Below are 26,512 nucleotides of genomic sequence, written 5' to 3' on the forward strand. Positions count from 1 at the left end.
TTGGCGCTATTGAAACCAGTGACCAGACTGGGTTGATTTCCAGAGGATTAAACCTCATGATACATCGGTAGTGTTAAGACCGCTACAGATAATTATCAGCTATAACAACTCAGGACCAGATTGTAGTTTTTCCACACCTAAGCTAACAGACATTTAATGGACGGAGTAGGCCAGGTGGTCAAACAATAAAATCAGAACAGGTAAGTTATGTTTTACCTGAGCTGAACTGGGACAAGTAAACCGCTCTGTTACGCGTACTTGTTCACTAAGGCTCAACCTTTAATCAAGGAATAAGCCTTACAGTCAGGGTAGGCATATCGATTTAATGATCTACAGATGATGTGTTGTGATACTGTATACTGTAAAAGTCTGGCTTGGGTAAGTTAAACATATGTCTTCCTTTTTAATCACAAGCCATTCTCCGGCCTTTTAACTTTGGCACCTGTGCCAATTCTCATTACATGTATAAATGAAGATTCTTTAAAGTTGATGGGAATATTGACTAACAAGGAAATAGATAAGGGAGTGTACTCAAAATTTAAATTTAAAAACACTCAGCAATTAGGGCACATTGGTCATAGTATTGTCTTCTTGTATTCAGGCATTGTGAAACCGGGTGCTGATAAACTACAGATAAGATACACCGCCCTACAAACAAGGGGACCTTTATTGTGCTTATAGTCAATAAAGTGCCAGATATATACAGATTGTATTAAAGGAATTAGCAAGTCTTATGTGTCCTACTACGTGTACTCAGTTGTCTGGACTCGATTTTATGGTCATGAAAATTTATGATGGCTACAAAGGCCCGTGCCGGATTGTCAAATTTATGATTTTCTATTGGGACCAACTACAGGTATAAACCAACCCCGCCTTTGCCTCTAAGTCGCCACAGTGAGCTGTTCAGATATAACAGAGCGATCCAGAATATCGCCCGAGTTGTGGGTCACTGAGGGCACAGGTCTGCCGTGTATTGCTTGATTACCTCGTCACTTATCTCATTGGGTAAACCACACTCAACCCTTATACTTCTGCATGCAGGCCTGTCCATCAGACCTATCAACGAGGCCACGGATTATATCAGCACAATCTACTCCAGTCACAAGACGTATTCACCATAACTTGCTTAAACAAGTAAGTTCGAGTATTTTCTTTGTAATTATTTTATTTCCTTATTATTTTTATGTGGAGTACTTCTTCTTGAGAAAACTTTGAATACTACATCGGGAAAGGGGGTTTTCAGCTTTTGTTCGTGTTACAGAGTATATGATGTCGCCTAACTTATGAAAGTACAAAAAAATCTTCTCAACTTTCTTTTCAGGGCATGAAAGTGGGCTTAAACTACAATTTTACTAAGTCTCTATCCATTAGTTCAGAAATTAAGTAGCCTGATGTGATGACGACATTGGCAATAGCTATCAAAACAACTGTGTTTGGGGGAGAGCCCAAGTTGGGGGTTTATCGATGACATCATTTTAAAATATATATACACGGCAAATGTGTATAAAATAGAGGGGTTATTTAGAAACACAAAAAATGAATTTTTATGGCATGCATGTACCTTTCTTCATTTTCCTTAAAACCCAATCTTGGTTTTATACAACCTTTTCATCTATCCTTTACCGCACAATCGGCTATATTTCAGCCATGTTGTTTTCAGTTTGAGGATATGAAGTATTGCATAAACATATGTGTGCTCCAATTTGAACAGCACTGACCTTTAATCCAATGGGGATATACAAAATATGCATAAAAAGCACCCCCTATAAATCTCCAGTATCTGTGTGTACGCTTACAATAGGCTAGTATAGGAGTACATTGCTCTCACAGCGGACTGTTGGGAACAGATCAGCCATTTAGGTAATCATACATAGCGATTTTTGTTTGTTGTTTTCAATCTGTCTTTTCAACGTACGTTAAGAAATACAGTCAAGCAACGAACTGATATTCAAACTAGACTCCAAAAGATAACGTTATATCTGTATAATGTTCTTTTTGTTCCATGAATAAAGCAACCCTCAAAACTTTTTTTCAAAACTTCGATTTTTGCTCGGGGAAGAGTCAGAACTAGGGGGTTAAGGTGGCGTTCCTATTATGTTCATCGATGACATCATTTCCGAATCTCCCCGGTCATTGACGGAAAATAAGCATAAAATAGAGAGGTTATTGAGAAATATAAAATATGCCTCAAAAATGAAATTTTTATCTCATTTCTTTTTGACAGATCTTTCTTCGTTTCCTTAAAAGGGTACTGTTCGTTTTATGGTACCTTTTCATGTATCATTTAATGTGGAGTTTGGTGGGCTTTGTCGAATTCTATCACTCTATCTGGCATTTGTCCTATTTTCACTCGGCTAGTGGAGTTTGACGCGAGGATACCACAAATCGCACTGAGACCGGGATTACGTTTGTTTAAAGGAAGGGTGCCAAAATCAGATGAAAGGGCGTCAAAACTTATTTGCAAATATGATCTTTAATTTTTTTTTGTGGATTTTTTTTGTTCAAGAGAAAAGGGTAGTTGAAAATATTTTTGTATGGTGGGTATTTGGGACCAACTTTGGGTATTTATCGTGGGTGCATCATAATGTTCTAAATAAGGATGTGATGCTTGTATAATAAATTTATTTGCATGTGAATTTGTTGTTTATATCGAAACATATGCATTTAACCTAAATTATGATCATATTTATGAACATATAAATATGTTCCAAATTGAGGTTTACTACATTAGTTAGCTAAAAAGAACAAATTCTAGAGCAAAAATATTTATTAAACCTGTGTTACATCCTCATTTATGACATTATTAAACAAAGACTATTTATACCAAAAGGTGGCCCCCAAATACCCACCATACAAAAATTATTTTCAAGTGTCTTTTTCTCCTTAAGGAAAAATCGGAAAAAATACTGATTATATTAAAAAAAGATTTATATTTAGGAATAGCTTTTTGCACTCTTTCATCTGAACTTTATGTCATTTTGATGTTTTCTCCACCTTTAAGATTTATCTATTACCCAATAGTGCGTGCAAGTCTATACGTCTTTCCTGCAAAAGATCAATTATTAACCACAGGTCACCGATACTCGTTCACCTTTATCCATGAATCTGACCTTCATCATGTAAGTGTGGGCGGGGCGGGGGTATCTAGAGGATGTCGTCATCCTAGCATGATACTGTAGTGTATGTCGTCATCCTAGCATGATACTGTATTGTATGTCGTCAACCTCGCATGTTACTGTATTGTATGTTGTCATCCTAGCATGTTACTGTATTGTATGTGGTCATCCTAGCATGTTCGTGTATTGTATGTGGTCATCCTAGCATGTTACTGTATTGTATGTGGTCATCCTAGCATGTTACTGCATTGTATGTGGTCATCCTGGCATGTTTCTGTATTGTATGTTGTCATCCTGTATTGTATGTCGTTTGACTAGAATCAGCTGATCCTACAAAGCCATTTCTGACTTAAGTCAAAATTTGAGACAGGAGCCTAATTTTGGGCCCAATAAATTTGAACCTTTTCCCATTACATTAATGTCACCCTATAAGACGAAAGTGTTAAAATTGAAACTTTCAGTATAAAAATCAAAGCACTGTGAAAAGATTTTTAATTTTTGTTAAGTCAGAAATGGTTTTGTAGAATCGACCTCTAACAAATGGATAAACCATTCTTCCATAGTCCTCCTAGCGTGTTACGTACAGACGCAGGTAAACCCTGATGTAATGGTTGTAGGCCTATGTCGTTGGACAACAATCAGACAAATAAATATAGAATTCTTCCTGTTACACACGGGTATATTTCGATGAAAGGGAATTATTCATTTGATGAATGTAACCATCTCTATATTCATCCTTGCATGTTACGTGCACTTAGGGAAAACCGGCTGTGTGGCTTGATGCGTCCATTCTGTTTATCTAATACTCTGTCTGATAGTGGAGTTCTGCCTAATCACACGCTCACGCCCATTTACGAAAAATCTCGTGAAGCGCGAGGACTTCGGACTATCGGAATGGGCGAGTAGTAACAAGAAATCCCGGCGTATACAAAACCAGGTCAAGCCCATCACCTGAGGCCGTTCTATTATATCACAGAGGTACATAGATTGACTATGGCGAGGACAAAGTGTTCATTACATGTGTGTTTGACAAACCTCATGATAGACCAGAACAGCATGAAGTACAAATTAATAGCATGTTTAAAATCGCTGTACTCAGCTAATATAATCATGCGGAGAAAAAAACTCACGCGATGTAAAGTAGTGGCATACACTGAGTCAAAATTGAGAGCTGATGGAACTAGGAAGTATTCCTCTACAGATAACACAGAGGTCTATCTTCGCACACTGACGTGTCATCATGGCGGGTTACACGTAAAGTTCGATTTCTTGTCGTTTCGCTCATTTTTCGCTCAAAATTATGGCACGTTTTTGTTCTGTTCTTAAAACTTTTCCGAAATTTTTTTCTAAAGCTGTTCATGATCCTGACACCTAAGGTGGCACCTGGCTTCACCAAGACAACTTACAGGTGAAATTGGAATATCAGATTGTTTTGTCCATTTTCGTCATGCTTTTTTCTTTGATGTGGATTTTGGCTTAGGTATATACTTCTTCGGCTCAAACATGAAGGAGACATATATTGTATTTATAATACATCAAGAACGTTTGTTCTATTTAATTATTGGCATTATTATTGCTAGAAGACCGTTTTAAACTTCACTTCATTGGTGAGTGATGACGAACACAACCCAGAAAAATGTGTGAAACATCACTTCATTTCTGTGTGATAACGAACACAATCCAGAAAACTGTGTAAAACATCACTTCATTGGTGTGTGATGACGAACATACCTCAGATGACTGTGTAAAACATCATTTCACTGATGTTTGATGACTAACACAACCCAGAAGAGCGTATAAAACATCACTTCATTGGTGTGTGATGACGAACACAACCCAGAAGAGCGTATAAAACATCACTTCATTGCTGTGTGATGACGAACACAACCCAGAAGAGCGTATAAAACGTCACTTCATTGGTGTGTGACGACGAACACAATCCAGAAGAGCGTATAAAACATCACTTCATTGGTGTGTGATGACGAACACAATCCAGAAGAGCGTATAAAACATCACTTCATTGGTGTGTGATGACGAACACAATCCAGAAGACCGTATAAAACATGACTTCAGTGGTGTGTGATGACGAACACAATCCAGAAGATCATATAAAACATCACTTCGTTGGTGTGTGATGACGAACACAATCCAGAAGACCATATAAAACATCACTTCATTGCTGTGTGATGACGAACACACACAGAGGACCGTTTAAAACATCACTTCATTGGTGTGTGATGACGAACACAATCCAGAAGAGCGTATAAAACATCACTTCATTGGTGTGTGATGACGAACACAATCCAGAAGATCATGTAAAACATCACTTCATTGGTGTGTGAGGACGAACACAACACTGAAGACCGTATGAAACATCACTTCATTGGTGCGTGAGGACGAACACAACACTGAAGACCGTATGAAACATCACTTCATTGGTGTGTGATGACGAACACAATCCAGAAGACCATGTAAAACATCACTTCATTGGTGTGTGATGACGAACACAATCCAGAAGACCGTGTAAAACATCACTTCATTGGTGTGTGAGGACGAACACAACACTGAAGACCGTATGAAACATCACTTCATTGGTGTGTGATGACGAACACAATCCAGAAGACCATGTAAAACATCAGTTCATTGGTGTGTGATGACGAACACACCCAGAGGACCGTGTAAACATCACTTCATTGGTGTGTGATGACGAACACAATCCAGAAGATCATGTAAAACATCACTTCATTGGTGTGTGATGACGAACACATCCCAGAAGACAATGTAAAACATCGCTTCATTGGTGTGCGATGACTAACACAGTCCAGGAGACCATATGAAACATCATCAGATCGGTATGTTCGTGAAAACTTAATGTTATCAGTCAAATTCGCGCCAAGCAGCAACCAAAGGTAGTGAGAGAAGTACACATTTATGTTTGTTTTTTCTCTTATTACATGATGCATGTAATGTTAAAGAGTTGCATATTAAATCTCTGAGTCTGAAATGAAACCATATTGGGAAATAAATTATGTTTAAAACAACTTAGTGTTATTATATTTATTATAACGCCTAAAAACTGAATTGATGTAGGCGTAAATGGACAAGAGGTCGGATTTCATCGGTTACTTGTGATCATTAGACAATTGTTACACTGTCGTCGATGCTCTAGTTTTACTCCCCATGAGGTCTTTTGAGTTCAACCAGGGCTTAAGAGACCATCTTAATCTCAGGTTCAACGAGGATGCATGTAATAAAGCCGAGTCCGAGGTGCTTTGTACGGCATTGCTTGGGCCTGTCATCTATATATGTATAGATGTCTATATAGGATATAGTAAATATACTGAAAAAGAAGTATATATAAAAATTGCTATGTATCAGTTTCCAAATATCCATCAGCACTACGAGCGCTGTAAGACTACATATGTAAACAAGACAACAAACCATGGACTTAACAGGGAGTATATCTTATGCTGTTCCACATTCGCGGAATACATATGGCTTTCTGAAAGGAATATATATTACTTACGATCGTGCACGATGGTACACACACAGGCCTGTTTAATACTTCTCGAGATTATTTATGGTGTTGTGCCTCAGGCATGATGGTACATCTAAACAGGAGATGAACCGCCATGACAGCTCACCATAACATGTTCGCTGGGAAGGGGATGTATGCCAAAAGGGAAGGGTCGTCGGTTATCCAAATATTAGCTTTATCTGTACACCGTTATGAAGACGTAAGCCCAACAGAAAACAGATATCATGTGCAACGACACCGGCACTATGAAAGACGCTGAAATGGGAACAAGCATTTATCCTCAAGCATTACGTTCAGGAACTCTGTATGTAATATAACTTGAGGACAGACATGTGAACCTGCTTCTGATAACACCTGAACTTTGATGTTAGGTATGGTAACGTGCGCGATACTCGTGAAAATAACAGGATTATTAGTGATTTTGTTAAAAAAAAATGATGTAAGCATCCAAGGGAAGATTACTGAAAGCTACATCTGAAAAAAACATGTGCTTAGTTTTATAGTGAATTAAATGCAGTCAACTGCTTGAATTCCAAGGTTATGTGTCCATATGTGACCTTTTCGTGACTTGTCTGCTGAACTTCTCTTTGGAAGAAACTATGGCGAAGTTTGCTCGCTTGATTTGAGCTCATTATTTACATTTAATCAGATAAAAGGTACAGTTAGACTTTAAATGAGATTGTTTGTACATGTCCAGCAAATATGGCAGCCTCATTTCACCGTGATTGAAAACCTGTCTTCTGTTCCTATCCTCGTCCCCTCGCCCTCGGCCGCTTTCCGTGACTTTCGGGTCGCGGGTGAGTGTCATCATCCGTCTTCCATAGTATGGCTTACTATTTGTAACACTTTGCGAGTATGATGGAACATAAACACCGCAACTAATTTAATTTAATTCTTTATTTATTTTACTGAGGATGAGATTTGTTTTTTCCCTTAAAATATCATGCTTAAAAGATGAGCGGTGAATGTAAAAATGACATTGTAAGGAATAAACATTTTTATTATACACGATTGTGAACTACTAAATTTTGTAAACTTCCTACTTCTAAAATCACTAAAACATTTGAAAAACATCGCATTTAGACTTCTATAATCAGAGCTAGTCAAATTCTCTGAAATTTTAATTTCAGATTATGACCAATGATAAAATGACAAGAAAGTGTCGGCTCCTGTGATCCTGTATCAGTTGATTGCCCCGGACTCTCGGCCAGCCAGGATGGCATACCCACAGACCTGTTTTCCGCTGATTCTATTGCTTCTACGTACAGGTAATTTCTTACACATTTCAGACAACAAATTCATGGTACGTTATGTAAATAAACCTTGGTGTACTATGACTGGGATCAAAGCGGTGGTTGGGTAGTTTCAAAGGAAATGTGTTCAGTCATTAATTTATTATTTTAGTTAGTATATTCTTAATACCGTTGCATACTCAGCTTCTCTATTAACAAATAGAACCTTACATCCAAGAAAATTGTATGTATGCATGTATGTATGTATGTATGTATGTATGTATGTATGTGTATATAGCCAATGATCAATGTGTTTTGTGTCCATGTCTTAGATACTAGAAAGACATAAGATAAGCTTTAAGGGCTACGGACATTTACATGTCTGTTAAATCGCAAATTTGTTGTCGATATTATCGAAAAAAGGTTTTTAAAATTAAAAACAAAGACATAATGACTGCAAACCATTATTCTTGGCATAAAAATAATCATGTTCTTTGCTTTTAGTTTCTGGATCAAGCTCCTGTGGTGCCACTGACTGGCAAGCGATGGTGCATGTCAACGAGAGCGTCACAAGCGGTATGTCTGTTTCCACAGAACACGAATGACATCTAAATCCGTTTCATAGCGTATGAACTATCCCTGTAATTCATCAGAATTTGAAACAAATCTCATTATAAGAATTTTTATGCATGCAGTTTTCTTGCTCGTTTTCTCCTATGAACAAAAAAAGAGCAAGCATTCTTCAACATATAACTCTGGTTCATTATTTTGAATGACATAATGCTTTTCTTCAAGCTTTGTATCATAATGCACTATGTGTATATGGTACAGATATTGTTAAAAATACAACGAAATTTACCTTGGAGGGCCTCCGTGCCCGAGGTTGTTAGGTGCCAGCCCGGCGCAATGAACCAGGAGACTCATACGAGGCGGTCGCTCTGAGTTCAAATCCAGCTCATGCAAGCTTCCTCTTCCTCTCTGTTGGAACGTCTAACAGCAACTTGTGAATAGTCGTGGGTTTCCCCAGGGCTATATCCGGTTTCCTCCCAGCATAATGCTGGCCTCCTTCGTATACCGAAGTGAAAGTATACTTGGAGTATTCTCCAAGTGAAATATTCTTCAGTAAGCCGTAAAGTACCAATCAAATTAAAAAAAGAAAAGAAAAAAACATTTACCTATGTCGACGTGTGTGTATATTTGTAGACACAGTTCTCATACCTTGGTCTCAGGATGACACAATTACTCAACCAGGAAACTTTGTCTGGAAACCTGGCGGAATTTGTAATACGTTCCTTAATGTGACAGCAACAGGCTTAATCACCACAAAGGATTTGGATTTGGAATCTGGGAATAATCTGGTATGCTTATATAATGTTTGTATATTATACCACGAAAACAGATGTGACCTACCACAAGAATAATCGTACACCTAGCTACAGCTGTTTCCGCAGGCTTTTGCAAGCTGACTGAGCAATTATTTGGAAAGAATGGCAGTATACCCTGTGTACATCTAATTACCAGCTTGGCTTCAAGTCTGGCGGATCCACAGGCCATCAGATTATACATATTATGAAGACAGTAATGAGTTTTTGTTGTTCGTATACCAAAGTCTGGTGTGAAGCATTTGACCTCGTCAGTCATTGAAATCTGCTGAATAAGTATCTTGATTATATTTTGAATATACAAAAACACAGCATGGAGAGTAAAATCAGTATAGCCTCGATAATGTAATACACGCAGATGGCAATTAGTCACGCATAACCTGTACAATCCGGCCTCGTATCGATATACCTCAGTTATGATTTTATTCCAACTGTTAATGCTTAAACAGACTATATGCCAGATATTTTTGGCAAAAACCATATCAGCGCAACTCTAATTGAATCTGTGCTATTATTTTAGATTAGCCAGAATCACAAAACAGCAGCTTTGCCTATGCTCGTATTACCATTTCATTAAAATGAGTATTAGCGTTTGTTAATGCAGGTCCCTTTACTACTTTTTCAAATATTAGAATCATTTTAATACTACAAATACGGGACAAATGCGAGTCCATTATTTTCTGTAAGGCACTAATTTGAGCTATTTTTGGTAAATAATAAAAAAAAATGATTTGATAAGCGAATATGAACTTTTTGCCTAAATCTCCGGTATAGCCTCTTTAAATGGTAGCAACTTAGTCACCCTCTAAATATGAGGGGCGAAATTAACTTTTAACTGAGAATTATCTATATTGATAAATGATTTATGGATATCAATAAATGCTATATGGCTATCAATAAGTGATTTATCGCTATCGATAAATAGTGGTTTTTGTCGATATCGATAAATGATTTATCGATATCAATGTATGAAGTAGCAATATCGATAAATGAATTGGCGATATAGGTAAATGAATTAGCGCTATCGATAAATATCCCTATTTATCGAAGTCGATAAATCCGCCATTATAGCCCTCTGTTAATGACTGCTCCTTCCTGACATTTGCGTAATATTTTTAACCGGAAATTTAAAAATTTTAGCGGAACCAAGTAAAAAGAATGCAATTTGACCAATTTTTTTTACAGGTATTATGCTAATACTTTTATCACTTATAGCACAGTCTGCTGCAATAAATCACCGACCAAGATGAAACTATTTTCGATATATTTCATAAATTCATTTATATCGATATCGCATTTATATCGATAAATCATTCATCGATTTCTATATCGATAAATCATTTATTGATTTCGATAAAGGAATTAGTGATATCGATAATTTTTGATTAAATGCCTCTTCATACCTAGCACTATGGTCCAAACAGACTTAGGTAAAAAAAAATGCAGTGATTTTAATTAAAATTTATATGACGTCTCTGGTCTTATTATACTAATGCTGCGTTACCACAGTTTATGAAAAATCTATAAATATTTATTGATATCGCTAATTCATTATTCGATATAAAAGAAAGATTTATCCATATAGAAAATGTATTAGTGTAATTCATATTTTGCTGTCACCAAATGATTTATCGATATCGATACATGAAACCTATGAATGAATGAATCATATCGATAAATAGTTATATCGATAAATAGCATTTTCTGTTAAGTTTCAAATGGAAACAACAGCTTTCTCTGCGTTTTAGAGAAAATTTCTGTATTTACAATGGCCGAAGTAGCATAGTCAGCTAACCAGAAAGCAAGGCATTGACAACAGGGGTATCTCACCGAGGTTTGTGATTTAATGCAAAAGATCGTGTATTACGTATGACAGAAATACAGGTACCAGTATAATACCTGTAATTCATTTATCGATATCAATAATTCATTTATTGATATCGATCATTCATTTATCGATATCGATAAATTCGACTATTTATATAGAGACATAGATTTTTCTAGTAGCGATGTCAGTAAATAAATTATCGATATCGTCAATTGATTTATCGATTGAGGTAAATCATTTTTGATAATTCTCGATAAAATTTTGGTTTCGTTCCTCATTGGCCTCGTTGGGCCCCAGTGAAAGAGGTAGATAGCTGGCCAGGTTCCTTTTACCAAGGCGGTCGCTGTGAGTTCAAGACCAGCTCATGCTGGCTTCCTCTTCGCCCGTATGTGCAACTTGCGGATGGTCGTGTGTTTCCCCGGGGCTTTGCATGCCGGGTTTCCTTCCCACTCACCATATTCCTGACCGCCGTCGTATAAATGAAAAATTCTCGAGTGCGATGTAAAACACCAATCAAATAAATACATTATGGTTTTCTTAGTCCAGCAGGAGAATTGTGGTTTATATTGTTTTTGAGTAGCAGGCAATTGTTAGATTTGACGTTTAATTTGCATCTGCATACCTGATAGCCGCCGTATATACAAGAAAAGTTTTCTTGGGCATAGCACAATTCCCATATAAAAAAATTACATACACATGTCTTGTCTTGTTCTCACAGACGGAGCGCATGACATGCAATTTCGATTGCAAGGTAAGCCCATTTTACTTTTCTTAACGGTAACTGGCATCAAGGACAACAATGCTTAACAACAATGCTTTTTCTTTGAAAGGACAGAAAAAATGGGTAAAATATACGCCAGAAAACAAAGGTGCTGGTGTCTTTCAAAAATCTACCAGGTATAACATTCTCCGACTTCACAGAACTTGAAAGAAACGGTTCATTCATTGAACACTACGAACAGACCAGTTATTGGGTTCGTATCAATGTATAACATAAACCACAGTACGAAATGATTTGTTTCCATGCTAACAGGCCACATATTTACCATATTTTAAAGGCCTTAAGCTACGAAAAATAATTTTGATAGCACCCAATTCACATACATGCAAAGGAAAATTTTGGGAGAGATCTTTCGAGTATTGAGCAGGATTAAGGGTTGCTCTTAATGAAATTTACGGTTTTATACATGTGATGGTGACTTGTGTTTGTACAGGATGAGAGAGGACAGACTCTTAGTTATCCTCTCCAGATATGGCTGGCAAAGATAAATGAGTACAGTCCTCTTTTTCACCCCGATGTGTACCATTTCCATGTTCCAGAGGTGAGTAGAATCCTCTCTTCTACCCCGATATGTATTATTTCCATGTTCCAGAGATGAGCAGAAACATGCTTTGAGAGCTACGAGTTTATAGACGATGAATCCCGTATCAGGTCATGGACCATTTTCGACCGAGACGGAGAATTCTAAATCTCTAACAAAAGATAATATTGTGTAAAATTTAACAGACTTTGGTTTTCAGAGTGTTGCATTTATCGTTTATTTCAGCTGTCTCCAAATGGATATGCTGTGAACAAAAATATCGCTTGGAATGTTACCGATAGGGACGTCGGCGACAAAGTCGCAAGCTATTCCTTTCAGGTAAGTGTACATTTCCGCATTTTCCACTCTTCCCACTGTTTAACTTTCTGTCGTGTGCACTACCTTCTTTTACCACTAGTCTAATAAAAGCTCAGTCACACTTGAGCAATCTCTGCGATTCATCGCGATTTTTTCTATCGTGGTCAACCGATTTACTGTACTGAAACCCAAGAAACTGTTTGCAGTCACACATCGACTAACCCATCGACTCTTGTAAAACTCCAATCCGCAATAGTCATGTGAATGGATGAAATTAAAGACATTCTGTGACAAAAGTGTGCTTACGATTAATGAAGGCCGTTTGCGATGTTCCTAAGTAGCTCGTATACGACAAAATCAGATCCAGTTAACATTGCCTGGTAGTCAGAGTTTATGTAGCTGGTCGCAGGTAGTTTCGTGCATGCACAAAACCACCCGCGACCACTCCGATTGCCTCGCAATCGCTGCTGATGTCTTTAGATTCATCGAAATTCGTTAAAATCCTCCACAATCAATCTATGATTTAGGAAGATATTTGCTCGCAGAACATAGTTTTAAATCGCGTCCTAAAGGCGCAAATTTTGGTGTTCACGTTTCCCCATGGGTGTATATGCTTCTTGGTCAGCAGGACGTATTATGCTAAGAATGTCTTATAATTGGAACAAGAATGTTACATCAAGAACTTATTGATTCTTTAACCAAAGCAGTAAATTAATAAATTAATTTATCATTGGTTAAATCCATGCAGTCAAATCGGATTTTTCCGCTGGCTAATTCATTAATCAATGGCCTATTTCAGTCAATAACTGACCAAGCCTTTTATCTTTCTGATACTACGAGCGGGAAAATAGCTGTGAAGAAGGCGTTGGATTACGAGACTGGTCCAAAGAATTACACTGGAATTCTTTTGGTTTTCGTAAGTATTTTTGTGAACAAAGTCACACTTACCCTGTTTGACAACTCAAACGAGGTCGCCCACAGTTCAGATTTATTTGTCTACTGGTGTATAATATCGCGCATAAGAATACTTCATTAGACTGCGGCTTCACGTCAGGCGGTTTCGAAGGCGTCTGCTGGAGGGCGGTAGTTTCCTCTGGTTTCTACTAAGTAAATCTCATCACCCTCATAAAAGTGAAATATTCTTAAGGGCGAGATAAATCATCAAGCGGTAAAATTAGATTTCCACCTGCTACAAACCTAGTGCACGGGCATCAGGTGTCACAGAGCATTTCGTCAACATAAACTACACTAGTATCACCACGCTTATTGGCAACAAGTGCAAAAAGATAACAGGACAATCCTTCTAGACTGGTACAGTATTGGTCATTTATCCATTTATGTTGCTTGATTGGTATTTCACGTCGTTCTCAGAAATATTTCCCTAGTAAGAGGGTGTTTGGGTCTAGGATAAAGGAAACCTGATGGCGCCAAAACCTCCGAACAACCGTTTCCAGTTGAAACAATAGCTAGATTGGCATACGTGACTTCATATGTCACTAATGGTGTGAACTGTAGTGCCTTAGAAGTTTCCTCCAGATTACTTCCGCGGGTTATGTGTGGCCATTATTATCTCAATTGGACGTACCCAATCCGTTATGTGTGGCAATATGGCAATTATCACAATGTTAAGTGACCGTACCTTGCCGGTTATTTGTGACCATATGGCAATTACTAGTATCACAATCTCAATTGAACGTACTCTACCCGTTATGTGTGACCAATTGGCAATTATCACAATGTTAAGTCACCGTACCTTACCGATTATTTGTGACCATATGGCAATTATCATATTCCCAATTGTACACATGTTATCGGCCATATGGCAATTATCACAATGTTAAGTGGCCGTACCTTGCCGGTTATTTGTGACCATATGGCAATTACTAGTATCACAATCTCAATTGAACGTACTCTACCCATTATGTGTGGCCAATTGGCAATTATCACAATGTTAAGTGACCTTACCTTACCGGTTATTTGTGACCATATGACAATTATTATATTCCCAATTGTACGTATGTTATCCGTTATGGGTGGCCATATGGCAATTTTTACAATTTTAAGTGACCGTACCTTACCGGTTATTTGTGACCATATGGCAATTATCATATTCCCAATTGTACACATGTTATCCGTTATGTGTGGCCATATGGCTATTATCACAATTTTAAGTGACCGTGCCTTACCGGTTATTTGTGACCATATGACAAGTATCATATTCTCAATTGAAAGTATTCTATCCGTTATGTGTGACCATATGGCAATTATCATATTCTCAATGGGGCGTACTGCACCCGTTATATGTGACCATGTGACAATCCTCATATTCTATATGGCAAAGCTCAGCTGTTAAATGGGTTATTTGTGGCTATATGACAATTATCACTATGTCAAGTGACCATACTACACTGGTAGTGTGTGATAATCTGTCAGTTATTACTCTGGCAAATTGGCGTATTTCATCAGTTATCTGTGACGATATGACAACTATTTTACAATCAATTGGCCGTACCTCACCGGTTATGTTTGACCATATGGCAACTACCACAAAGCCAATTGACCGTACCCCACGGGTTATGTTTGACCATATGGCAATTACCACACGGCAAATTGACCGTACCTCACCAGTTAGGTGTGATCATATGTCAGGTACCACCCGGCAACTTGACCGTGCATCACAGGTTATGTTTGACCATATGGCAATTCGCACACAGCAACTTGACCGTACCTCACCAGTTATGTGTGATCATATGTCAGTTACCACACGGCAACTTAACCGTACCTCACCAGTTATGTGTGATCATATGGCAATTACCTCACGGCAAATTAGCCTTACCTCACCAGTTATGTGTGATCATATGTCAGTTACCACACGGCAACTTGACCATGCCTCACCGATTATGTTTGACTATACGGCAATTACCACACGGCAAATTGACCGTACCTCATCAGCTATGTGTGATCATATGTCAGTTACCACAGTGCAACTTGACCGTACCTGACAAGTTACGTGTGATCATATGTCAATTACCACACGGGGGGCCTCCGTGGCTCAGTTGGTTAGCGCGCTAGCGCAGCGTAATGACCCAGGAGTCTCTCACCAATGCGGTCGATGTGAGTTCAAGTCCAGCTCATGCTGGCTTTCTCTCCGGCCGTATGTGGGAAGGTCCATCAGCTACCTGCGGATGGTCGTGGGTTTCCCTCGGGTTCTGCCCGGTTTCCACCCACCATAATGCTGGCCGCCGTCGTATAAGTGAAATATTCTTGAGTACGGCGTAAAACACCAATCAAAAAAAAAAAATTACCACACGGCAACTTAACCGTACCTCACCAGTTATGTGTGATCATATGGCAACTACCAAACGGCAAATTGGCCTTACCTCACCAGTTATGTGTGATCATATGTCAATTACCACACGGCAACTTAACCGTACCTCACCAGTTATGTGTGACCATATGACAATTACCACACAGCAAATTGACCGTAACTCATCATTTATGTGTGATCATATGTCAGTTACCACACGGCATCTTGACCGCACCTCACCTGTAATGTTTGACCATATGGCAATTGCCACACAGCAAATTGACCGTAACTCATCAGTTACGTGTGATCATATGTCAATTACCTCACGGCAACTTGACCGTGCCTCACTGATTATGTTTGACCATATGGCAATTACCACACAGCTAGTGTTTCATATTATTGTGTAGAGAACCGGAGTACACCGGTCTTAATCGAACGTTAACTTGTACAAATGGCACAATGAGTGTCCAAGAAGGTTTAAGACTGGTACTGAGCCCTCGCTTCATTTGTCAGCTGATAAGAGTCACTTATGTCTTTGCACTGAGCCACAAGTCGATCCCCTTTTCAATGTACTTGAGAGCTGTCTGTTATCTGTATAGTTCACCGTGGGGATGACATCTTCTAAATCTTCTATTGTTAATGTCTCTTTTGTTTACATATACATCACCTGTACAAATTTTCAGGATGACGACACAAACTTGAGGCGTACTGGAACCGCCACTGTTTTCATATCAGTGGAGGACGTTGATGATGAGAACCCTGGTTTTAGGTCAGATCATTACAGCCTACAGATCCCGGAGGAGGTAAGATCACATATATACATTTAGCCTGTCCGGGCATTAGCTAAGATCATTACAGCCTACAGATTCTGAAGGAGGTATTATCACACATATACATTCAGCCTGTCCGGGCAGTAGCTCAAATCATTACAGCCTACAGATACGGGGGAGGCTAAGTCACGCATATACATACAGGTTGTTAGGGCATTAGCTAAGATCATTACAGACTACAACCCCCGGAGGAAGGAATATACTCCTGATGCTACCTTATTTGATGAAGAGTTCAACACATGTTATCGAATCAGCAAGATATGTTTGCGCGACAAACAGTGCCCATTATGGCATATTGAGTTCAATACGGGTAAATTTGTATCTAAGAAATGATTTGTATTCACCATTTTCAATTTTCTTTCCAGAATTCCAGTTGGACGAACGTCCCGTTATTCACCAGTCCTAAGCTAGAGGCCTTTGACCAAGATCTGGGTGTAAACAGCGACATTTTGTACAGACTCGTACCCGGTGAGATATAGCGCCCGTGTGGCTGTGTTGGACTTTGGAAATTGTATAACAAAGTGTACTGTGCATGCAGTTAAATATGTATTGGCTTTCAGTTTCTATTTTGGGGTTGGAATAATCGTAATTTTTATCTAAGGGCTACTCAGACAAATTTTCAGGCTACCTTGATTGTTAAGCTTTTTATTTATGGCATGTTTTGTATAAAATAAGAATTTCTCTGTTTGTTTCCGATATAATTTGGAATACCGGTGTCGAAAATTATTCCATCATTTCTTAAATTTCCATCATTTCCAAGACACATTTTAATAATCTAGGAGCGCTTCATTAATAAATTCAGCAGTCTGAGATTAGTGAGTTAATAATCTAACGATTTTCCCTCGCCATTTGCGTAATCTCTGTCTGAGACGGTTTTTGTGCCACTTTCCCCGTCACCAGGTCCACCTGAACCACAGGCGCTCCACGAGCTGTATCACAATTTCAATGTGGACAAGGACACTGGGGCTATCACGATGGCAAACAAGCTAGACAGAGAGCAGATCAGAAAGGATGGGATTACTCTACCTTTCTCTTTGTATATCGAGGTAATATATACCGTTACCGCTGACCAACAATTAGCCTGTAGCATAATGAGGCCACTTCCTAAAGACGCGCATGCGATGTGAAACAGAGTATCGCTTCTTCGATGAATATGGCGAAGAGCAACTCGTGCGTTATATACATTGTTCTGAAGTTTTTGTCACAGATATTGTTGTTGGAGATTTTTTTTACCCAGCAATGCCAAACCATTCCAAAAGCAGAGGAAGGAAATGGAAGCAGAACATGCCACGTTGCTTGAGGTTCCATTACAGCAAGAAGTTACCTTAGAGCTAATCTTCACGGACAGCTCCGTTTGACTTGAAGTTGTCTAACAATGCGCCTTTAAAATTCATATTGGATAATTACCTTCTCTTATCGACCTTTATTGTGCGTTTCTGTCTACGTCAGCAACGTTACAGTGGAGAATTATGAGGACTGGTCCCTTAAAGTATGGTGGGGATCCGGATAGGGGGCTCACGCTAGATACAGGAACTTTTTAAACGATTTACAGGCTAGATAGAATTAATGCAGAGTATTGTCCATGTGTCTGTATAGTGGAGGAATTTCTACATTTAGCTATGGCGGAAGTTTGTGCTGTCTTGGAAAGCATATATACGGCTAGAATTAAAAATGTAATTATTTTCTGCATTTTATAGGCGTATGAGAACAGCACGATTCAGCGCTCCAACATAACAGTTGTCAGCATCACTGTGACAGACTTGGACGACAATCGGCCTGTGTTCTCACATTCCTTGTATACGACGGAAATTGTAGAACAGCCTACTTTCGGCAGCACCGTGGCCTTCGTGACGGCCACGGATAGTGACGAGGTAAATGCCTATTTGGCTATCTCATTTTCTTACATGACAACAATCAGTGAACTAATCTATTGTGGTCAAAAAGACTGTATTCTTGATTAGAATTTATCCCCACTGCCATCGATGATGAAATTCTAAGAACCAAACAGTCAAATTATTTTATTTTATTTTTCAGAAAGTTTCTGCTGAAATTAACTGTTGTTTTGGTCGTAGCAAAATCGGGGCCGGTACAGGCTGTGCATTGAGAAATCTTAATTTCAACCTTTACATAAAGAATTTTTCAATTATGCAATGGCGGTTAGCTTTTTGGTTGGAGAAAACCATTGGCATTTGGCAAGCTACTGACAAACTTTCCCGCATGTGAAACTCTGGTATTCCACTTCATCTTATTTAGGCATACACCATACTGGTGCAAGTTCTCCAACAAATGTTAGACTGTTGAAACGGTCAAACGAAGGTCATCGGCTGCTTATTGGCACAAAGGACTCATCAGTTAGAGCGCGGGGAAAATGTGCTAATTTCGATTTACGTCACAATTTGTTGGAATGATTTAAAAACTAGGGTGTCAAACATCTTCGCTGAGAAACTTTTTCAGTGACCATTATGCCTTCTGTTCTGCAAATTATGGGTAGAAACTCAGATATCTTGCTATCTGTGACATATTTCCGCTTCATCTTTATCTAATTACGCTTAACCTGGTGGTGTAAGTGTCCATGGTTATCAAATCTGGATGGTGCTTTTATGAACAGTTGCAATCAAGCGCGATTCACATAGCTATATATTTGTACTACTACGGGCTACGAGTTTGAAATTTGAGTACGAATATCTGACTTGACGGTTACATCCACAAATTCCCTTCCAAAGGCAGGATTTGAACCCTAGTATGTCATAGCGATTGGAAGGTAAGCAACATAACCACTGGGCCATAGCCCGCTTCATACTAAATTGGACATTTTATTCCAGTTACACGCAGTATACCATATATATTAGAACCATCATGACGAATTAACTAGCACAATACTGTTTGAATTGCAGGGCGTAAATTCTTATTTCACTTACAAGCTTCTAAACGGCACTGAATATTTTGGGGTGACGGGCAACGAGACAGGACCAGGAATTATTGTAGTGAAGAATGGCACAACGCTGGACAGGGAAACGAACCCAACTTATTGGATCAAAGTGAGTTTCTTACTTTTCGACGGAAACCAGTGGTGCAATTTACGTACATTTTTGGAATATTTTAAGATTTAAGCAGTCAGTTGTAGTTCTGAAGAATCTTGAACGATACTAACTTTTACTTTGTCTACTTCAAAGTCATAATTTATAACATACCCTAAAATTGTGCTTGTACGCGTTGCAGAAGAAAGGTAAATACAAAGGAATCGATGTGACGATTGTATTGCTTAGAATTTTTGACCATAGTTGAAACATTCTGAAGGAATTCTATTTACATTTCTTAAATATTCTTATAAATCGGCCAAAGATATTCTAGCTTTTTAGTGTATATTTTTGTTCTTCGTTAGATTGGAACAAACACAGACACGGACCAAAAGCACACGACTATTTTACAAATATCACTACAAGACGTCAACGACAATGTTCCTATCTTTGATGAAAAGGAGTACCATTTTGAAGTCCGTAACAGAACAGTAAGTACATCATGCTTTCTTTGTTATAAAAGTTTAGAATGAAATTCAAGGAAGAATAAACTATTATAGTTTTACAACATTATTTCACACGTTTTTCTGATCAATCCCAAACTCGGCATGTATCATATAGATTTTTTTAAACGTTAATTTTCATTGTTTGTTTGTTGTTGTTGTTGTACTGCATGGTATGAAGGCCTATTACTGCATGTTTGGTGTATCATTTTTCAACATTGCAGGCTTCGGGAGGCTCGTCTATGGTTTTAGTTGGTGATGTTCTGGGTACAGTATCAGTAAGTACCACTGTACTAGCCTATATTTATTTATTTATTTGGTTGGTGTTTTGTGTCATACTCAAGAATATTTCACTTATACGACGGCGGCCAGCATTATGGTGGGAGGAAAAGGGGCAGGGCCCGGGAAAAACCCTCGACCATCCGCAGGTAGATGACAGACCTTCCACGTACGGTCGTATTAGCCTATATAGTTATTCTGTCCACTTGATCATACCTTGCATAGATAGCCCAATCAATGGCGGTGGCTGGTGAATGGCGAAGAATCAGTAATTTAAGGCATTATGCTTCACTCGGACATCCTTTTGTTGGACAAGATTTACGTATTGGAATCCACAATACTTCCGTATGCTAATTTTATTCAATTGAAGCACATTATTTTTTATATGCAGGCATCCGATAAAGACGATGGAGAAAATGGCAGAGTTTCCTATTCATTTGGGAGTCCCGGGTAAATCTGTGTATGCCTCAGCTAGCATGTCAATACGTATATTTATATAGTTGCCAATAAAGGCTCTTTTTATATGGACTTTTCGACTCTTTGTCACTGTTTTTAATCTGTACTACAAGAATTCTGCATTAACAACAAAGAGTGATTAATATACATCAATATTAGAAATGTAAAAATTTTTAGAATTTGGTTCTGTATTCAGATTAAAAATATATAGTTAAGCTAAGATAGTTTACTGTTTACCTTTAGAATCGATGGTTATCTGAGCATTGACCCAACGTCCGGAAAAATAACGGTATCTCGTACGCCTTTACCCTTGGAAGGGGACATTGCTTCATTGGAGTTCTATGTCAAGGCGACAGACCACGGCAACCCTCGGTTGGAATCGGTGACGTTAGTCAAGGTTGGGTCTTCTAACATAAAATACTCAGTGTAATATTTTGAATTATTTTGAGTAAAGTGAGCAGTACTTTTGTGTATACAGATTTACTTATTTATTCACGCGGAAAGTGCTAATAGAAGGCTATTTTCTTTCAATAATCTGCAATGTTGGATTTATTTGTTTGTTTGACTGGTGTTGTACGCCGTACTCCAGAAAATTTCATCTACGCTGGCGGCAGGCATTAAGGTGGGAGGCAACCAAATAAAACCCATGTTGATCAGTCCGGCATGAAGTTTCTTGAATGTGAAAGTTGTTCTTCATTGTTCGCAAGACCCAATGTTGTGGTTATACATTTTCTGGAGATTTATCCGTTTATTTGGTAATCAACCATGGCATAAACTTTTCGAAGGACATAGACGGGGAGTTTTTATATGATGTTTTGACAATAACTACATCATAAAAGAAAACTGCAGCAAATCATGTACATTATATGAGGAAATTGTAGGCAATATCTGAACACTTCTGTGCGAATGTCTCTTTCAGGTAATACAATACAATGACGACATCAGTTATTTCCTGTACGCTGATGTGTCCGCCGATCTTCTGAGGCGTGATAAGGTCCCCTTACAAGGGTACGTGATGATTTCTTAGCAATGCACAAGACTTCGCTTAACACAGACAACTTGAGATTTGGGCGTGTGGATTACTTCCTTGAACGTCATTTTTGATATTCCTGTAGGGAACTAGGTTTTTTCGGTTTCCAGGGATTGTAGAAGAGGTGACATTTTTCTAAATGACTGCATGCAGAATGAGTACATTTTCTTGCCCCGTTTTTTTTTGGGGGGGGGGAGATTAGTGCTTAAAACCGTATTCAAAAATTTTAGTTTTTAACGTGAGATTTAACCTGACATTTAGTCGAAATTCAGGTACATTAGCGCGCCATTTAGCCCTGCGAGATTTAGAGGAATGTCGCATCCAGAACGCGACATTCCTCTAAACCTTGATTATCCGAATATCGCCCTTCCTGAGTTGAGTTGAAAGTTAAAATTGAATAATGAGATCAATTCTGACGAGATTGAGAGTATATAGGGGAGATTCTGACGAGATCCCGGTAAGGAACGAAAAAGCAATATTTATTCAGGGCGGCGAGATACAGCTAACATCGCGAGATTCGGACGCAGACTCAAGATTTAAACGAGATTCTCTACTGAATATCGTTGCAGCCTATTTGTAATTTCTTCAGAATATCGCGTTGGCCTCCTAATCCGGACTGAATCTCGACATATCGCTGTTCCTAGTTTGGAGAAATGTGTGGGAGGGAGCATTGCCGCCCCTGGCTTCCATGCATCCAGTGCAAAAGGGTAGCGTTTCTGCAAAACAAATATATAATGTTGATTCTGCGAAAAGAAACGTGTAATTTCGCCTTTCCTAGTTTACACGACCCTCACCAATTACTTTTGTATCATATGTCTCAATATCATTGCCTTATGACAGATATGCTACTTCTTTCTTGTAGCGATGTGTCATTATTAACTTCTTTGCCTTACTTTCCATTATGTCTGTTGATAGATATGTCATTGTTGCCTTCGTGGAATGGAGATATCATTTCCGACTTCTTTTAGCATGTGTGCCACCAAAAACCTTGTTATGACATGTATGTCTGCAACAGATCTTCCCTCACATAGAAATGGTGCGTCCCATTGTTTTGTTAACATATTAGCGTTATATATATGTACAGTTTCTTCTGTTGTTTTCTTATCACAAAGGAAGATAAAATTGACACAGTTTACTCATGATTTTGTTTATTTTGTCAGAAATCTGAGTGCAATACTGGGTGAGGACGTGACAATAGCTAATGTGATACCGGACAACAAAGGTGGTTTGGATTTATCCAGGTGAGACGCGTTTCTTTATGGAAAAAAGTTAGCTACCTAGCTCCGAAAAAAGACATTATTTTCACTTTTTGGTATTCAATGTTTCAGCATTTCCAATATCGTACATTTCCAGCGCGTAAAGGCAAAATGACATAAAGTTAATTTTGAAAATATTAAATAACCAAAACGAAGACTTGGAGCAAACGTTTCTCGGACATGTCAGAGTATTTCTGTCGGCAACAAGTGTGTGGATATTGCGGATATGTAAATACTACCATCTGTAATGTTTTCCATTCAAGCATGAGGATTTGTACGTAATCACCTATGGCGTACTTTTCAGATCACAGATTCAACTCACGGCCACCCATTCCAACGGTACCCCAGTGACAAGAGATCAGCTCAGAAGGTATACCAGCCTATTCTTGCACACAAAAGAATCCATCGAGTCCGCGGGTCGATAGAATTTTGCAACAAGTCCTAAAAACTATTCTTGTTCATGAATATTAAGCGAAATGTAACAGGAAGGCGTGGACTGTGGCTCACTGGCATGGTGTGAAACTGCAACCACGAAGGCACACGGTCTTGGGACAGGAAAATTTGTATAGATTGAACTGTTAATTGCTCATTCGTTTAGGACCACTCGTCTCCTACCTATAAGGTTTATGGTCTGTGGGAAATTGTGTCAGTAATAGGAAGTTCGATTCCAGTACCCTGAAAACTACGAGTATATTACAAACAAATAAGTAAATATAGTTTGAATGTTTTGATAGGATTCTCATTCATTTCATCATATCACACTTAACATTCTGAGATGAAGAAACAACTTGGATATACATGTATTATGCCATTGTAACAGAATTCATTTTACTCCATATTCTTAGCCTGGCTAATCGTCATCACGCAGAAATCCAAGCCTTGTTCGATGCCTACAAGCAGACCAATCCATCAGGGGAGAATTCCGAAGAGGGGCTGGGTCCAGCCGTTATCGCACTCATTGTCATTGTCTGTGTTGTCTTCATCACGGCGGTCATTGTCTTATTGGGATACTGCCACATGGCGCGGAAGTGAGTTTTATATTTCATCGGCCATTTCTCTTTAGTTACCAGACGTCGGATTGCTTGTGTCACGGATGGTTAGCAATAATGCAGCAGGCAGCTTCTTTGATTGTAATTGTATTCTAATGGAGACCGTTCTGTTAAAAAAAATGCCTACACAAAAGGAAAGTGCATCTGCAACGACTATAAAGTTTCTAGGGCTTTTATATACCAAGGTCGGTGTAAGCCGATTTATTTCCTTTCCTTTTTTAGGAAAGGTACGTCAGATTGTTTGTTTTATTACTGCGATCTGTTCTCTTTTTTCTGTCCAGAATGAAGAAGTTGGCGCGCTTGGATCAGAACATGACTCTGCGACCGACAATTTATGAAACTCAAGAGTTGAAATTAGACGTTGAGGGCGAAACCTCTGATTATGACAAGTCCGAGTCCTTGGAAGATGAAGACGTGGCAGAAAACGATGTGGAAGAGGGCATTTCTGAACTCCGATGGAATCCCGCTTACACTGGGGGGGATAATGTGGTCAATTTTTCGGAAGTAACCGAGCTGAAGCAGTACTTCACATACCCGCCAGTTAGGAGTTCGGAGGATACTGAAGCTGATGTCAGTGATACGCACAAAAGCCAGGGTGACGCTGACACGGTTGTTAGTCAGGAAAAAGCTACTGACGGCTCCGTTACAGACGTCGAGGACACAGAGAACGTGTTAAGTGTGCCTCTACATGGGGCAGCAACGGATGAGGTTTCAACACTCACTGAATTAACAACCGTACCCGAACCAGATATGGACAGTGATGAGTCAAGAGCTTCTTCTCCTGTGTCTGAGACAGTGCCGTTTGAAAGGGAAGACGGTCCTGATGGCCAAGAAGAGGTTTCTTCGCAATCACAGTCTACACCCCCCGAATCACCCAAACCGCCACGAACCGAACAATTAGTGCCACCTAGAGAGACTGACGGGCGTGCTTCATCCGACAGTCTTATTCATCTCGCGCCACCCATTCCAGTAACTAACTCGGAGCCTCAGTTGCCACTACAAAGCACGGGTTCCCTTGAGCACTACAACCCTACAGAGGATTACGATATGAACACGGAGACAGGCAGCGTACCCGACACAGATAGTAATGAAGTAGCACGGGGTGCAGGCCCAGAACCTGATCCGGATTATAACCACCTGGTGCCATTACCTGAGCCCAAACCAGACTATGCTAAGGTATCCTTCTCTGACACAACCATTGCCATTGATACTGACAACAAGGTCGAAGTTATCAAACAGATCCACGACGAAGAAGAATCGGTTAGCGAGGAAACATCCACACAAGCAGACGACGACGATGTTGCAAAAGATGACTTACCGGCAGTACCAGACGCTACTAAACAACCGCCTTTAACTGGCAATAGCAATCAAGTTGTTAATGACGAGATGCCATCTACCACTGACCGTAATTCGGATTCAAAGAGCAATCTTCTTCCACCGGCGGGTCCATCCGAATCAAAACCGGAAGTAACCCTTGGCTTCGCTAACGCTGCGTTTTTACAGGAGTTGAAGGAAAAAGCCAAAGAAATCAAGAGTAAAAGCTTTTATTTTTCTGAACTGTTAACACATTTTTAGGAAATAAATTGATTTCATCCTAATTTAGTGACGGTTTTTCCCAGCTCACCATTATCCGATCACAACTGTGCGAGGCTTTCATTCTGAATCGGATAATCGACAATTACATGAAAATCACAAGGCTGGAATTTCGGCTGGGTATACTTGGATGTTCTGACTTCAAGGATTAATCTATTGTCATTGGTGCTATCTCTAAATGTTTCATCAAGAATTATAAGAAACATTAAGAATCCATGATCCTGTTCTGTTTTTGTCGTGTGTGCTTACTGTGTTTGACAGGCAATGTTTCCACGCTTATTGACCGAATTTTTATTTAATTCTTAGATGTGTGGGATGCATTGTTCTATTAATCTACCATAAATTCGGCGTTATCCACGTTTGTTTGTAAAACCCAAAGCTCTGTCTCATCCATGTGGATATCTATAAGCAAACGCCTACATTTACAATAATCCAGGTGACAAAAAACACTTCAATATGCAGCAAACCCATTTATAA

The 26,512-nt window shown here is 39.0% G+C and overlaps 1 protein-coding gene across 3 annotated transcripts; it reads left to right on the forward strand.

The window, feature by feature from the left end:
* On the forward strand, positions 1 to 26,512 carry LOC135482233 (cadherin-related tumor suppressor-like). 3 transcript variants are annotated; one of them, XM_064762108.1, is made up of 23 exons: positions 1 to 200; positions 857 to 1,134; positions 7,785 to 7,922; positions 8,391 to 8,462; positions 9,090 to 9,244; positions 11,815 to 11,847; positions 12,311 to 12,418; positions 12,644 to 12,736; positions 13,515 to 13,631; positions 16,706 to 16,825; positions 17,218 to 17,320; positions 17,753 to 17,898; positions 18,550 to 18,723; positions 19,747 to 19,890; positions 20,235 to 20,360; positions 20,597 to 20,650; positions 21,043 to 21,101; positions 21,351 to 21,504; positions 22,027 to 22,115; positions 23,298 to 23,378; positions 23,698 to 23,763; positions 24,239 to 24,421; positions 24,724 to 26,512. In XM_064762108.1, the coding sequence occupies exons 3-23, from the start codon at positions 7,871 to 7,873 to the stop codon at positions 26,015 to 26,017; spliced, it is 3,423 nt and encodes a 1,140-aa protein (XP_064618178.1). In that variant the 5' UTR covers positions 1 to 200; positions 857 to 1,134; positions 7,785 to 7,870; the 3' UTR covers positions 26,018 to 26,512. The 3 variants fall into 3 exon arrangements, with proteins under 3 accessions (XP_064618178.1, XP_064618180.1, XP_064618179.1); XM_064762110.1 differs by having other exon boundaries at positions 1,042 to 1,134; XM_064762109.1 differs by lacking the exon at positions 1 to 200 and adding an exon at positions 288 to 378.

The sequence above is a fragment of the Liolophura sinensis genome, chromosome 1 (genome assembly GCF_032854445.1).
Source record: "Liolophura sinensis isolate JHLJ2023 chromosome 1, CUHK_Ljap_v2, whole genome shotgun sequence".
Lineage (NCBI taxonomy): Eukaryota > Metazoa > Mollusca > Polyplacophora > Chitonida > Chitonidae > Liolophura > Liolophura sinensis.